Source organism: Alligator sinensis, unplaced genomic scaffold, assembly GCF_000455745.1.
Source record: "Alligator sinensis unplaced genomic scaffold, ASM45574v1 scaffold123_2, whole genome shotgun sequence".
NCBI classification, from domain to species: Eukaryota; Metazoa; Chordata; order Crocodylia; family Alligatoridae; genus Alligator; species Alligator sinensis.
In genome coordinates, this window is record NW_005841917.1 from 462,041 (window position 1) to 474,698 (window position 12,658).

The window sequence follows — 12,658 nt, forward strand, 5'->3', positions numbered from 1 at the left end:
GTAACGAGCACAGCTGCGGGTTGCCGGGACAACTAAGGAGAGCCAGCTGCCTGTAGGAGGCAGGGCCTGGCCCTTATAAAGCCCAGGGCTGAGGCCAGGCTGGCAGGTCCCTGCCAGCAGCTAGAGGGGCAGGAGCTCCTGGAGCGAGAATCACAAGAACTGCTCTACTGGGTGAAGGATGGCAGCTCGGAGAGGTTTGAGCACCATGGTTCTGCCAGGAGGCTTTATGTTTGAGTTATAGACAGGAGGCTCGAGTTTATGTTCGGCTTTGGTATTACACTGGTGGTTTGGTTGAGGCTATAGGGGTTGGAGGAGGCCTCATAGGGACCCATAGGGGGTGGGGCCCTAGCGCCAGTGAGGGCACAGTATTCTCAGGGGGAACCCCAGTGGTATGGGAACCCCGGCGCCAGTGAAGGCATAGCGCCAGTGACGGCGCAGCTTGTGGGGCGTAGACCCCAGCCCCGGAGAGGGGCAGCTTTGAGAAGCCCCAGCGTGGGCACGACGAGCCCCAGAGAGGGGGCAGTGTTATTAGGAAGCCCAGGACGGGCACAGCAAGCCCTAGAGAGGGGGCAATATTATTAGGAAGCCGCCCTGGGAGAAGGGGGTAGCAGCGCGGTGGGCCCAAGAATCAGGTGGCGTTGCCGAGAAGTCCCCAGAGTAGGTGCAGAGAGCCCCAGACAGGGGGCTGTATTTTAGAAGCCCGAGTTCGGGTGACATTGCAGGGGGAGCCCCAGGAGGGGGCACTAGTGTAAAGGCCCCAGACAGGGGGCGACACTATAGAGAGGGCCCCAGAAAGGGGCAACATTACAGGGAGGCCCCGAGTGGGCTCGGAGAGCCCAAGAGTACGTAGAGGAGGCCCGAGAGACAGGCAGTATATATCTATATCGAGAGAGAGAGAGAGAGAGAGAGAGAGACATACCAGCGTCTATCCCATCAGCGAGGCTTGGGGTGTGGTATTAGGGGTTGGTAGGAGCCACGCGTAGCCCATAAGGCTAGGGTGCCTGGGGAGCACCCATCACACCGGGAAACCCCCAGGGGGTCCGGGAACACACGGGGACAGAGGTCCCAGCTAACCGTGCCCAGGGAGTCGTAAGGCAGCCTCCCAACTTTATCTAACCATCAAAGACGTGGTGGGCGAGAATTTTGAGGGTGCCCTTGGGGCGACTTGGCACGGAGAGGGGGCCGTAGGGAGATCACGGCCCTCCTGAAGGACTCCGCCGTGACAGTAAGTATAGCACTGCCAAGCCTATAAGTGTGCTGCAGATTATTTCTCCCCAGATGGAGCACTTTATATTTCTCCATGCTAAACATCATCAGGTTATGATCTGCCCACCTCAGAAACCTGTCCAGGTCAGCCTCTTTCACTAGCCTGTCCCTGAGCGCGACTGCACTCCCTAATAATTTGTCATCCGCAAACTTTGCCAGTATGCTTTTAATACTGAATCCAAATAATTGATGAACGTGTGGAAAAGCTCTGGTCCAAGTACTGAATCCTGAGGGATGCCACTGGTCACCTTCCGCCATCTTGTCTCAGTCTCCTATGATGTCTTCCTGGTAAAATTGGGAAAATGCAGCCTTGACTACTTTACAGTCCGGTGGCTAGGTAACTGGCTCTGGGGTAGGACTCGGAGAGTATTAATAGATGGAACTAAATCAAAGGCCTTTTTTGAAGTCCAAGTATATGACATCAACCTCATTTCCCTTATCCAGGTGGCAAGTTACCTGATTGTAGAAGGAAATGAGGTTGGTCAGGCGTGACCTGCCCACAATGAAGCCATGTTGACTGCCTTTTAAAATACTGCCTTCTGTTAGCCTATCAATAATGGATTCTTTGGTAATTTTTTCCAGGATTTTACCAGGGATTGAGGTCAAACTGATTGGCTTGGGTCCTCCTTTCTTCCTTTCTTGAAGATAGGCACCACATTGGCCATCTTCCAGTCTTCTGGCACCTCTCCCAAGCATCATGATGCCTCAAATAGCTTTACTATAGGTCATGCAATGATGTTGGTCAGTTCTTTTAGCACTCTTGGGTGTTCATCTGGTCCTGCTGCCTTGTAGATATTCAGGCTCTCTAGATGTTCCCCCACAAGATCTTCACCAATTATGGAAGGGTGATCACCCCCACCTTGATCATCTTGTATCCTGTCAAGCAGGCTAACACACTTGGACTGGTGGAATACGTAAGAGTCAGTATTTGACTGTTACATATCCTACGCATTTTTTGAAGGTACTCTAACATTCCTGAAATCACATGCCTTAGGTTAATTTTCAGTAACTTTTAAAAAGGAAAAAGTATTATAAATTAAATTACTATCAACTCAGCACTGATGATTTAACCTGTCAGCTGCAGGAAACCTCCATGAAGGGATCTGTCATTGTTCACTCACTGAAACACTGTAGCCTGTGAATGCTGGAGAATGGACATTTCCATGAACAGGTGAAGTAATGGTATGAACATGCCCTCCTTATAGCAGCACATGTTTATGGTACTCACACTTACTCTGTACCCTCCTCTTCCATCCATGATAGTATGAAATTTACCCCCCAGCCTTCAAGTATGCCAATCTGAGACACACTATTAGCATGAGGGCCATCATTGCAGCTAACACCAAGGAGTGGACTGATGACTTGTAACTTGTATTAAAAAGCAAGGCTCTCAGGCTAAGCGCAGACATGAACTCTCTGTGGCTTCAGCCTGGAGAAGGGATACACAGAACACACAGGCCCCATCGACATTGCCTGAGGACCACATCAGTGTCTGGCAGAATGAAGTGTAGCACATCAAACCTGGCATAGAGGTCTTTTCATCTAGTGAACCACTTTCATCCATAGCAACTCCCTTACATGGATCAGCAGCAGGATGTGTACTTTTTGTCTTTCAGATCCCTTGTTTAAGGCTTTTTTACCTTGTATCACAGGAGTAATTCCTAGAGCCTTTTGCCTGTATTGGTATAATTAAATTTGTAGTGTTTATACTATGTGCTGAATATCTCCAAACTACATTTCAACAGCTGCATTAATATCTTCTTACCTAAGGAATCCAGAACCTTTACAGATAAGAATAAAAGATAAGATAAAGAAATCAAGAAAAATAAAGGATCTGTATGATCCCAGATCTCTGATCTCTACCTCCCCAACTTAAGTGGTCTTTTGCAACATGTTGTTACTTGAAAGCCACATTCTGTTCTTTTATCCATACTGACCAAAGCCAGACAACTCTAGGAACACACACTGCCCAAAGTTCTCGTCTTTGCTTTCTTGGTGTCCCACTACACTGCAAGAATATGTATGTGCAAACTTCATGGAGTCTGGACCAGATACTTCCATCCAAAGCAGCATTTAGCTTCTACTGAGTGAGGAAGACAGAGCACAAAACGGACAAAACCCCTCAAACCAGTAATTTCACCTTTACCTGCTCTAAAAAACAAGACAAACTAGAGATCAGGAAGCAAAAAAGAAGAATGAAGAGATACTGGAAGAGATATCAAAAGGCTGTTGAAAAACCAGGTGAAGACAGATATGCAGAAGCCACAGAGAACATGAAAATTACTGGTTTCATAAGGTAGTTTAAAAGTGTGCAACTATCATTACAAATAGTTGTATTTGCTTTTAATTTGGAGTACATAAAGTACCTAACATACTGGAGGCAATTTCTAAAAATGAAGATAATTTTATTTAACAATCAGTGCATGTATATTTCAATATACCATTTATATCATCACATATGAATTGAATCCTTGCTAAAGAAAAAGCAGACATGGTAGGCTTAAGATTAGTGTGTTAGGAATAACAGAAATCCAGACATCTAACACTGACATAAATTTAGAAATTAATCAGAAAGATGATTATAAGTTCTTACAACACACTGTAAGACTGTAAAAGTTTTATCAACTAGTACATGCCACTGTTTTGTAAGATTTAATGAAGATTTTCCTGGATGTTTTGGTTCCACAAGTGCCATTATGGTCATTCATGTAAATATAGGTTAAGGTTAAAAACATATTTTATAGACAGTCATGGATAACAGTATTAAGTCTGTAAGATGTAAATACACATTTAGGGATTTTTTTAAATAGGGGTATAGTGATTTGACACACTTTAGAATGTGTCTCGGTAAAGCTGTGGAAATCCTTTTTGCTATGAATTATAGCTCCATTAGCAGGAAAAGCTCGTATTGTTCTATCTTGCCAATACAGCTTCCTTGTACAGTCTGAGTGCTGGAAATGTTTACGACATTATAAAAATTCACTCAAAAGTTGAATCTAGCATTCCAAGTTTTTGATGTGCAAGTAGTATAGCTGATTTATAACACATAAAAGTCAGCACACACATATCAAAAGGTAGGATTCAATTTTTACCTCTGTCTGCCAAATAGCTGCAGCTTTTCAGGTAAAAAGGAATGCAGTATAGTTACTTACTAAGCAAAATAATTTATGCAATTTATTTTTTATATCCAACCATATGCAAGAGAAACTTACATACTGAAAAGCAAAGTCCTTTTGAAGCTTTTAAGCATGAAAAACCTGATTCTCCAAAGGTATTGAGTACTCATAACTCCTGTTAAAGTCAACTGGATTTGGGGGGTTAGCATCTTTGGAAAACCAGAACAACATATGTTGAATTATAACTGTGATTAGCTGGCTGCATATAAATCTAAAGCCCTACAATAGTCTAAAAATTCAGTAAATAATTCCATTTATTCTACCTTATTAAAGCTTCAGTTGAATATTTAACTTGTCTCTCTCTTACATGGGGAGGCTCTGAAGCTGTCTACACAACCAACAAACATTATATGCACACCAGAGGCAACACAACCTACTGTTTTTGTAGGCAGAACATTTCTCCAAACAAAAATGGCCTATTTTAAATAGCTTCTGTGAGTACAAAGGATGCCGTAGTGCTAACTCATTTTGCCTCCAGCCTAGGCAATTTGCTGCTATTGGAAACACTGTTTGTTTCACCAGCTATATGCCATGCCCTTTCTGTTACCTGAATACCAAACGTTGTTTTGAAAGGGAACAGAAAACTTATGAAAACCACAGATTACAAATACTTTCAATAGTTTCCATTTTATAAATGCTGCAAATGGCAAGTATTAAAACTGAACACCAAAGGAAAAAGTCTCTAATATTTTCACTTTCTAACTTAAAACTATTTTTCTCTCTAATAAATCCACATGCATTTTTTCCTGTAACCACAGGCGCTGTTCAACATTGAACATGAACAGGCAAGAATCTTTCCAACAAAACTTTTCCAAGTAGTATTTATTTCTCTTTGACTTTAAGATGACGCTTCCTATCATTAATCATATAATTTACAAAAGAGGATAATTTGCAGTTATAAAGTGAATGATATACCTTATTGTAATGGATAAGAAGACCATAAACCAAAATATTTTTCTTTTTCACTTCTCTTGCAAATTCCTTAATCCTGTTTAGGTCTTCCATCTCACTGCTGAAAGATGCGTTTTCTGAAACATTCAAGTGTACCTACATAGGGACACACACAAAATGCATTTTATTACCAAATATATTCTTATAGATCTTCACTTAAAAAAAAACTGTTACTTATACAAAAGACTGGATTGCAAAGAATTTTTATTGACTTGTATTAAATTCCATGCTCCATAATTTAAATATTTGTGTCATAAAAGTTGGTGTTTTTTTCAAAATCCATAAACCAATATGCTGGAAATAAACACAGCACAATATTACATTTTTAAGTATTTATTAATTTAAAAAAGAACAAACAACAAAATCTTCTCCACTTTCTGTCCATCTTTCATGGAACTGTTTAGTATCAAGGGATTCATAATTGAATCCTCATCTGAGGGAAGAGTACAGATGTTTTCCTTTAACATCTTTTAGCTTTTTAACATGGAATCATTCTCCCTAAATATAGCTTCTGTATTGTTCCCCGTCTGGGACTTTGCATTAGTAACATGTATTATGTACTTGTTGCTTTCAGCATTTTAAAGGAGAGTAACAGAACCCCCAACATAGCTAGGCTGAGTATGATTGAGGAGGGGTTTAAACCCCGACCCTGGCCTGCAGGAACCCCAGCCAGGGTCTGCTAGGAGGGGAAGGGGGGAAAGCAGTAGGCCTGTGTGAAGCAGCAAGTATACAATTCAGATTCGGCCAATTCAGAGGGACAATGATTTGATTCAGTGATTCGAATCACTGTCCCAATTTGATTCGGCCAATTTGGATTCGAGAGATTTGGTTGCCAAATCAAACCAAATCTCCTCTGAATCGAACAGGTGGCAGCAGCTGTGTCAGCAGCTGGGGCCTGGTGGTGGCAATCAGGGCTCTACCCTGCCCCCTGCTCCCACAGCCCCTTGCCATAGCTGCCCTGCCCAGCCCCAGCATCTCAGCACTTAAAGAAAACCAAAACCCAAAAAACCTTGCAATCACTGGCTGCAGCAGCAGTGATCGAGGCCTCTGGGGGCCTATGGCAGAGCCCCCCTGTGCAGCACAGCGCAGCGCAGGCCTGTGGGGATTGGCCCCCACCCCTAACCTGGCACCTGCGCGACAGCTGTCTGGGAGCTGGGGCCACTCACGCTGAGTGCTGCTGGGCTCCACGTGACTGCTGGACCTGCCCCAGCTCTGGGACAGTGTGTGGCGCCCTGTTGAGCTGCACTGCACCTGCGTGATGCGACAGCTGTCATATGGATGCCAGGTGGAGGGGGTGGCTGCGCAGGGGGGCCTCTGCCTGAAGCCCCCAGAGGTCCCAATTGCTGCTACTGGAGCTGGTGAGTGCAGGGATTTTTTTCTAATTTTTTTTTTCAAAGTCCTGGGACGCTGGGGCCGGGTGGGGCAGCCATGGGGTGGGGTGCTATGGGAGCGGAGTGGGGGGGCCGAGGGGGCACTCAAGGAGGCTAGGAGAGCTGGTGGAGCGGGGGCCACCCAAATCGATTAAGAGGCTTCCAAAATGATCTGGAGGCTTCTGATTCGATTCAGACCTTTTAATGGGTCTCCCAATTTGATTCAGATTCGGAGCTTCAGCCCCCGAATTGGGTCGAATCTCCTCCAAATCAAATCAGTTACTGAAGCTTCACACAGCCCCAGAAAGCAGCCCTTGCCTGGATTTTGGGGAGGGGGTCAAGTGGAGCATGGCCAGACCTCAGCCCCCAGCTGGCACTGAAGGGTCGAGCAGCAATAGCTGGGGCATGGCCAGACCCCAGCCCCGAGCCTCAGATGAAGCGGGGGAAGGAGTGGGGAAACACAGAGAAGGGGGGCTGGTAGAGACCTCCAGAGGTCCTCTAGTGTGTGGTCCAGCCCCTGCCTGAGCCCTGGCCAGAAACTCTAAATAGAGAAGGGTTTGCTTACCATGGGGCCTGTGTACTGCCGGGGACAAAGGCCACCAAGAGCTTCCTGTGGCTGTTTGTTGCTCCCTGCCCCAAAGCATGGCCCAGTGCTACTCCCCTCCAGTCCTGAGCCCAGAGGCAGCACTGTACAGCCCTTGCCCAGTCCCAGTGTGGTGGAGGCACAGAAGGGAGAGAGGCCTGCCCACTGCAGTGGCTCTGTAACAGCCCAGCCAAGCCTGGGCATGGGGAGCCCGGAGCAAACCAGGAACACAGCTCCCACAGCCCCAGCCCAAGCTGCAGCTGGCTGAGAAGGGCTCTGCCCCTGCAGCCCAGCCTGGCCCCGCCATGTGCCCAGGGTTGGGGCTGGGGTTTGGGCTGGAGGCTGGACTGGTCCAGGACAATTAATAGATTCTATGAATCTATGAATTTCATAGCTCCTGCTTCCCACACTCAGGCCGGGCCAGGCTGTCAAAGAGTCACTGCCCTTGGTGGCTTTTTTCCCCAGCATTACAGAGCTCTCCTGGTAAGCAAACCCTCTGCCATTTAGATTCTACTGCTTATACTGGAGGGGGTCTGTCCAGGGCTCAGGTCTCGCTGCACTAGACACTAGAGGACCTCCCCTGCCAATCCCACTTCTCTGATTCCCCTCTCCATCCCCAGCTTCACACCAGGCCCAGGTCAGGGGTCTGGCCATGTCCTTGCTCTCACTGCTTGAGCACCGAGCCAGAGAGGAAAACCAGGCAGACGTCAGCTGGGGTCCCCCATGGGAGGGAGGGGGCATTAACCCCCCCTTTCCCCTCAGGGTACCAGTCTCTGGCCACACCCCCCGCTCCTGCCACTGGAGCAGTGATGGGGGCACTCTGAAGCACGATTTCCCACCCCAACCCTTTCTCAGCCAGCCAGAGCAGTGATAGTGCTCCAGCTAAGCAACAGAGGGGTGCAACCAACCCTGCTCTGCTGGAGAAGACAGCACAGCTCAGCCCATCCTGGGATTCTGGGGTCCAGTGAGTTAACTTAAATCAGGAAAGGGTCTGGGACAGAAGTTCTGTAAAATGGTTTGACCTAAATCAGTTAAGTCTGATGCTACATTCAACCAGGTTTATCTTAAACCAGTTTCAGCCATTTTGAAACTGATTTATGTGCACTGAATTTCTGTTCTCTTACAGGTTTAAACCAGTTTCTGATCACTTAAACTGGTTTCTGTGCAACTTCTGCCCCTAGCCTTGGAGAACAGGCACTTCTATGCGGAGCTAAATGGCCAGAAAAATAAATGGCACCCTGAAATGAAGAGCTTACCACAAGGCAGTACGTTCCCCCCACTGATTAACAATCAGCCACTTCCTACCAAATGTCAGTGTTTCATCTGTGCTGATGATCTCTGCATTACCACCCAGCAGAATAATTTTGAGGACACAAAGTAGCTAGAGAGAGCACTGAATCAGATGTTAGATTATTACCTAAACAATTATCTCAAACCCAACCCTAGCAAAACTCAAGTCTGTGCATTTCAACTGAGAAACCAGGATGCAGAATGACACCTAAATCTCACCTGGGGTGACCAGAGTCTCGAACATCAGATATACGTGGTTTACTTAGGTAACACTGGACCATACACTTACTTATAAAAAGCACACATTAAATACCAAAGCCAAGGTCAACAAAACAACGTTCTGCATAAGCTCACAAATTCCAAGTGGGAAGCATATCCATCCACCCTATGCACTACTGCCTTAGCACTTTGTTTCTCTGTGGCTGAATATGCCTGCACCACCTGGGGATGCTCAAGTCACAGTAAACATATTGACACCACCCTAAACGACACATGCAGAATTATAACAAACTGCCTAAAACCCACCCCTGTTCCCTCCCTATATGTGCTATCTGGTGTAGTGCCACCTTCCCTCCCCCCCCCCCCCCCCCTTACATTGGGAAGAAAGTACCAGGCAACACTGACTAGCAGGTACAAGAGTCAGACAATCACCATCCACTATATTGACATCAACCAGCGCACCATTGTCTTTCATCAAGAAATTGCTTTTTGTCCTCCACCATACTGCTGAATCAACCATAGATCATCAGAATCAACCATAACTACCTTCTGGCAAAAAGAATGGAGAAACTAGGTGACAAAGCTGTTGAATGGTGCAAGTGAGAAATTACCTCCAATAAGGAGTTAGCATCCAGCAACAGTTACAAATGGCACACATGGCAGAGTCTAAACATTGAGAGTGGGTCTCAGCTGATGCAACTTCCTCATGAAGTCATGGGGCCTCTACACAACCAGTCAATGTGTTTGTCAGGAGAAGCAAACCAAAAATCATCTCCTGAGATGCCTGTACCGCAATGCACCCCACAAGATTTGGCAACACCAACACCAGAAGCAGTGGCCTGTGCAGAATATTTGTACCAAACTATATAGAAAGGGTGGACTGGAGACATGATGAAAGGGAAGAATTATAAACACTGCCTCACTTCCTAATGGAGGCAAAAGTAGTATTACCATGTATTAATGACATATATGCCTTTATTCTGCTTCTCTTCAAGATTTACAGAACTCTCATTACTGTTTAAAGATATGAGATGTGTCGATACAAATTATTTGATGCTTTCTGGGCATAGATTATTACTAATTATATTTACTATCACAGTACCTAAGAGTTAAGTCTCACTGTACAAATATAACCCCTGCCCTAAAGAGTTGACAATCTAAACGGACAAGACAGAAAAGAGTTGAGTAAAGGCATACGATGTGAATAATAGACTGAATAATGTGATGACAGCACAAGGGGGGCAGGAGGTTTGTGGGGGCTGGGGTTTTTCTGAGTGGTGAAATTGGGATATGCTTAGGAGGCAGTCACCTAAATGGAAGAAAAGGGGGATGAAGTGACAGAGCAGGACAGAACTGTTTGGCAGAGTAAACTTGAGGGGAACAGCATGAAGCATTAAAAGAGAAGGTCTAGAGAAATCAACCAATGAGTACAGGGAAAGTCTAGTCAACATTGTAAAAAAAGTTCTGAAAGTCCAAATGTCCCTGGTTTGGCTTCTCCTGTAATTGCTGCTAAGGGTTTAATTTTTAATTGGCTTCTCTCTGCAGGTTTTTCTCAAAGTCACAGAGAAGGAAGTGAAGGTAGGGGTGAGTAAAAAGGGGGTGTTTAGTTTACGGCCAAGACAAACAAGGTACTCAATATGTTCACTTCGAAGTATTTCATATGCCTAAATACAACTCATCAGTAAAATGTGGTGACATGCAGATGTAGGCCTGAAAGCTGCCTTAGTAAAATACTTAGCACAAGTAACGCCATTTTGTCATGACATAACTAACTAAATACCACTAAAAGCAAAGCAAGTGGGTCACAGTTTAGTGACCTCTATAACCCAAGGTAGCAAAAAAGTTAAAAAAGGATGTGGCAGCAGTCCACAACAGCAGGATACAGATAACAGTCTAAGTCTAACAGGAATGACCACTGTGAAAGATGACTGGTGGATATTTATTACATATGGAACATACAGAAGAGAACGCCAAAAAAGTATATAAAAACCTAACAATAAAAACTTAAGGGGGGTGGTGGACAGAACAACACAGGAAAAAAACCCAACTATTCGAACCCCAGTGCAGTGATGGACGTCTGGCCAATTGAACTCACTGTATCTACTGGAAGGCTTGCATAGGAATATCTATATGGACTATTAAGGCTTACTTAAAAGTTAAGTGTTGCATTTAAAACCTTGCTTAAATAATGAACGCATAAGCAATGTCAATAAATTAGGATTTCAGACCAGAATAGTCTGACCAATCATTTCATTTCCATTCACTCCATCCCTTAACTAAATTTAGTACAACACAGACACTTTCCAGGACACCATTTCAATCTGCATGTATTTGCAATACATAGGATCTGAAAAAAAAACCAAACTACTTGCCTTCTCATTTATGTAGATATCCTGTACATAAATCAAAATTAACAATGTGTGAGGACATGCATTTTTACTTAAAAAATTCTAGCCCTATAGTTGTGATAATTATTTTTAATTTCCATTTAGAAAGTTAACACAGGCATCAGGTTTTCTGAGCTTCAAGACAGTTTCCGCTTGTCTGTTGCTCCTTAATATTTTATCACATAAGCTATAACTTATAAAGCTGCTGTCCAAGCTGTTATCCTGCTTCTATTACCAAGTTAAAGCATCTCCCTGGAAAAGTTATCAATGGGCAATCACAGAAACATACGAAAAATGGGAAGGCTGGGAAAATGTAGGAGTGGAGATCTCTGTTTTCTCTCCCCTCTCTTATTCTCCTCTCTCTCTTTCTTTCCTCACAGCAGGGAAAAACTTTTCAGGCTTGAGGAGAATACCTTAAATAAAAGTACTAGGACTCTACACCTCACCAGCTAGCAGTCTTTTGTGGACTGGGCTCATCAGTAAGTTTAGCAGAACTAGTGGGTTCCCTCCTTTCAGGCTTGTCTTTCATATTTGCCTCAACCTAGTAGCGCGCATACTAATTTTTAACGCTCTGGCAATTACTACTGTAGTGTCTGCCCTTGGCCACTGGGTTCCTGGGATGGAGCTGCTTACTCAGACCTCCATGCCCCGGGGGTTCTGTCCTCGAGTCAGCATTCAGCAGAGACTAAAGGGATGGTAAACAGCTTTATCTTTATTAGGAACAGGATTTGGCAACACACACACACTCGCAGCTTGCGGGGAGAACAACAATAACCCACCACCACCAAACCATACCTACAGGGCATCAGGGGGAAAGACTGGAATGTTTCACTGCTGGCCCCTTAAAGGTACATTCCATATACCACATCCCCCTTCTTTACTCTGGGAGCTCCCTCTTCAGTAGTTGAATGTTCATCAGTAGCTACTTTAAATTAGAACATTTTGGGATCATGAAGCCAGAGGTTGCTAGCACTTGGCTCACTGATGGGGTCTAGCCTTTACTGCTATCCCATTACATAGTCATTGTACTTCACAGGCAACTTCACCACACGTCTTAGTTTGCGTGGTGCCACTGGGTCCAGCAGTGCTGGCAGCTAGAAAAGGTCACATTAGAGAAGCAAAGATGATGTCACCTGGGCAGACCCTGAGCATTGGAGCCCTAAGGACATAGTTGCAGCTGCTGCCTTGGACCCAGAAGGCATTGGGTGGGGAAGAGTCTTGAACCTTGAGGTAGGTTAACTCTAAGATGTCCTAGAGCAGCGGAGCTTTCAGAGGGAAAGGAGTGCATGTGAACCCAGTTGAGATGAACAACAATGGGGATGAGTGGGACATCGGAGTAAGGAATCTCATCGCTGACCCGGATGCTGACTTGGAGAAGGATCAGCAAAAATTGCAGATGTCGGACTTCAAAGAGGT

The 12,658-nt window shown here is 45.1% G+C and overlaps 1 protein-coding gene across 1 annotated transcript in view; it reads right to left on the minus strand.

The window, feature by feature from the left end:
- The window catches only part of ISPD (isoprenoid synthase domain containing), a 232,055-nt gene that overhangs the window by 85,211 nt on the left and 134,186 nt on the right, over positions 1-12,658 (minus strand). Inside the window, exon 10 of the mRNA XM_006018934.3 lies at positions 5,358-5,489. Within this exon, the coding sequence (XP_006018996.1) occupies positions 5,358-5,489 (132 nt within the window). The remainder of the gene's footprint in view (positions 1-5,357; positions 5,490-12,658) is intronic.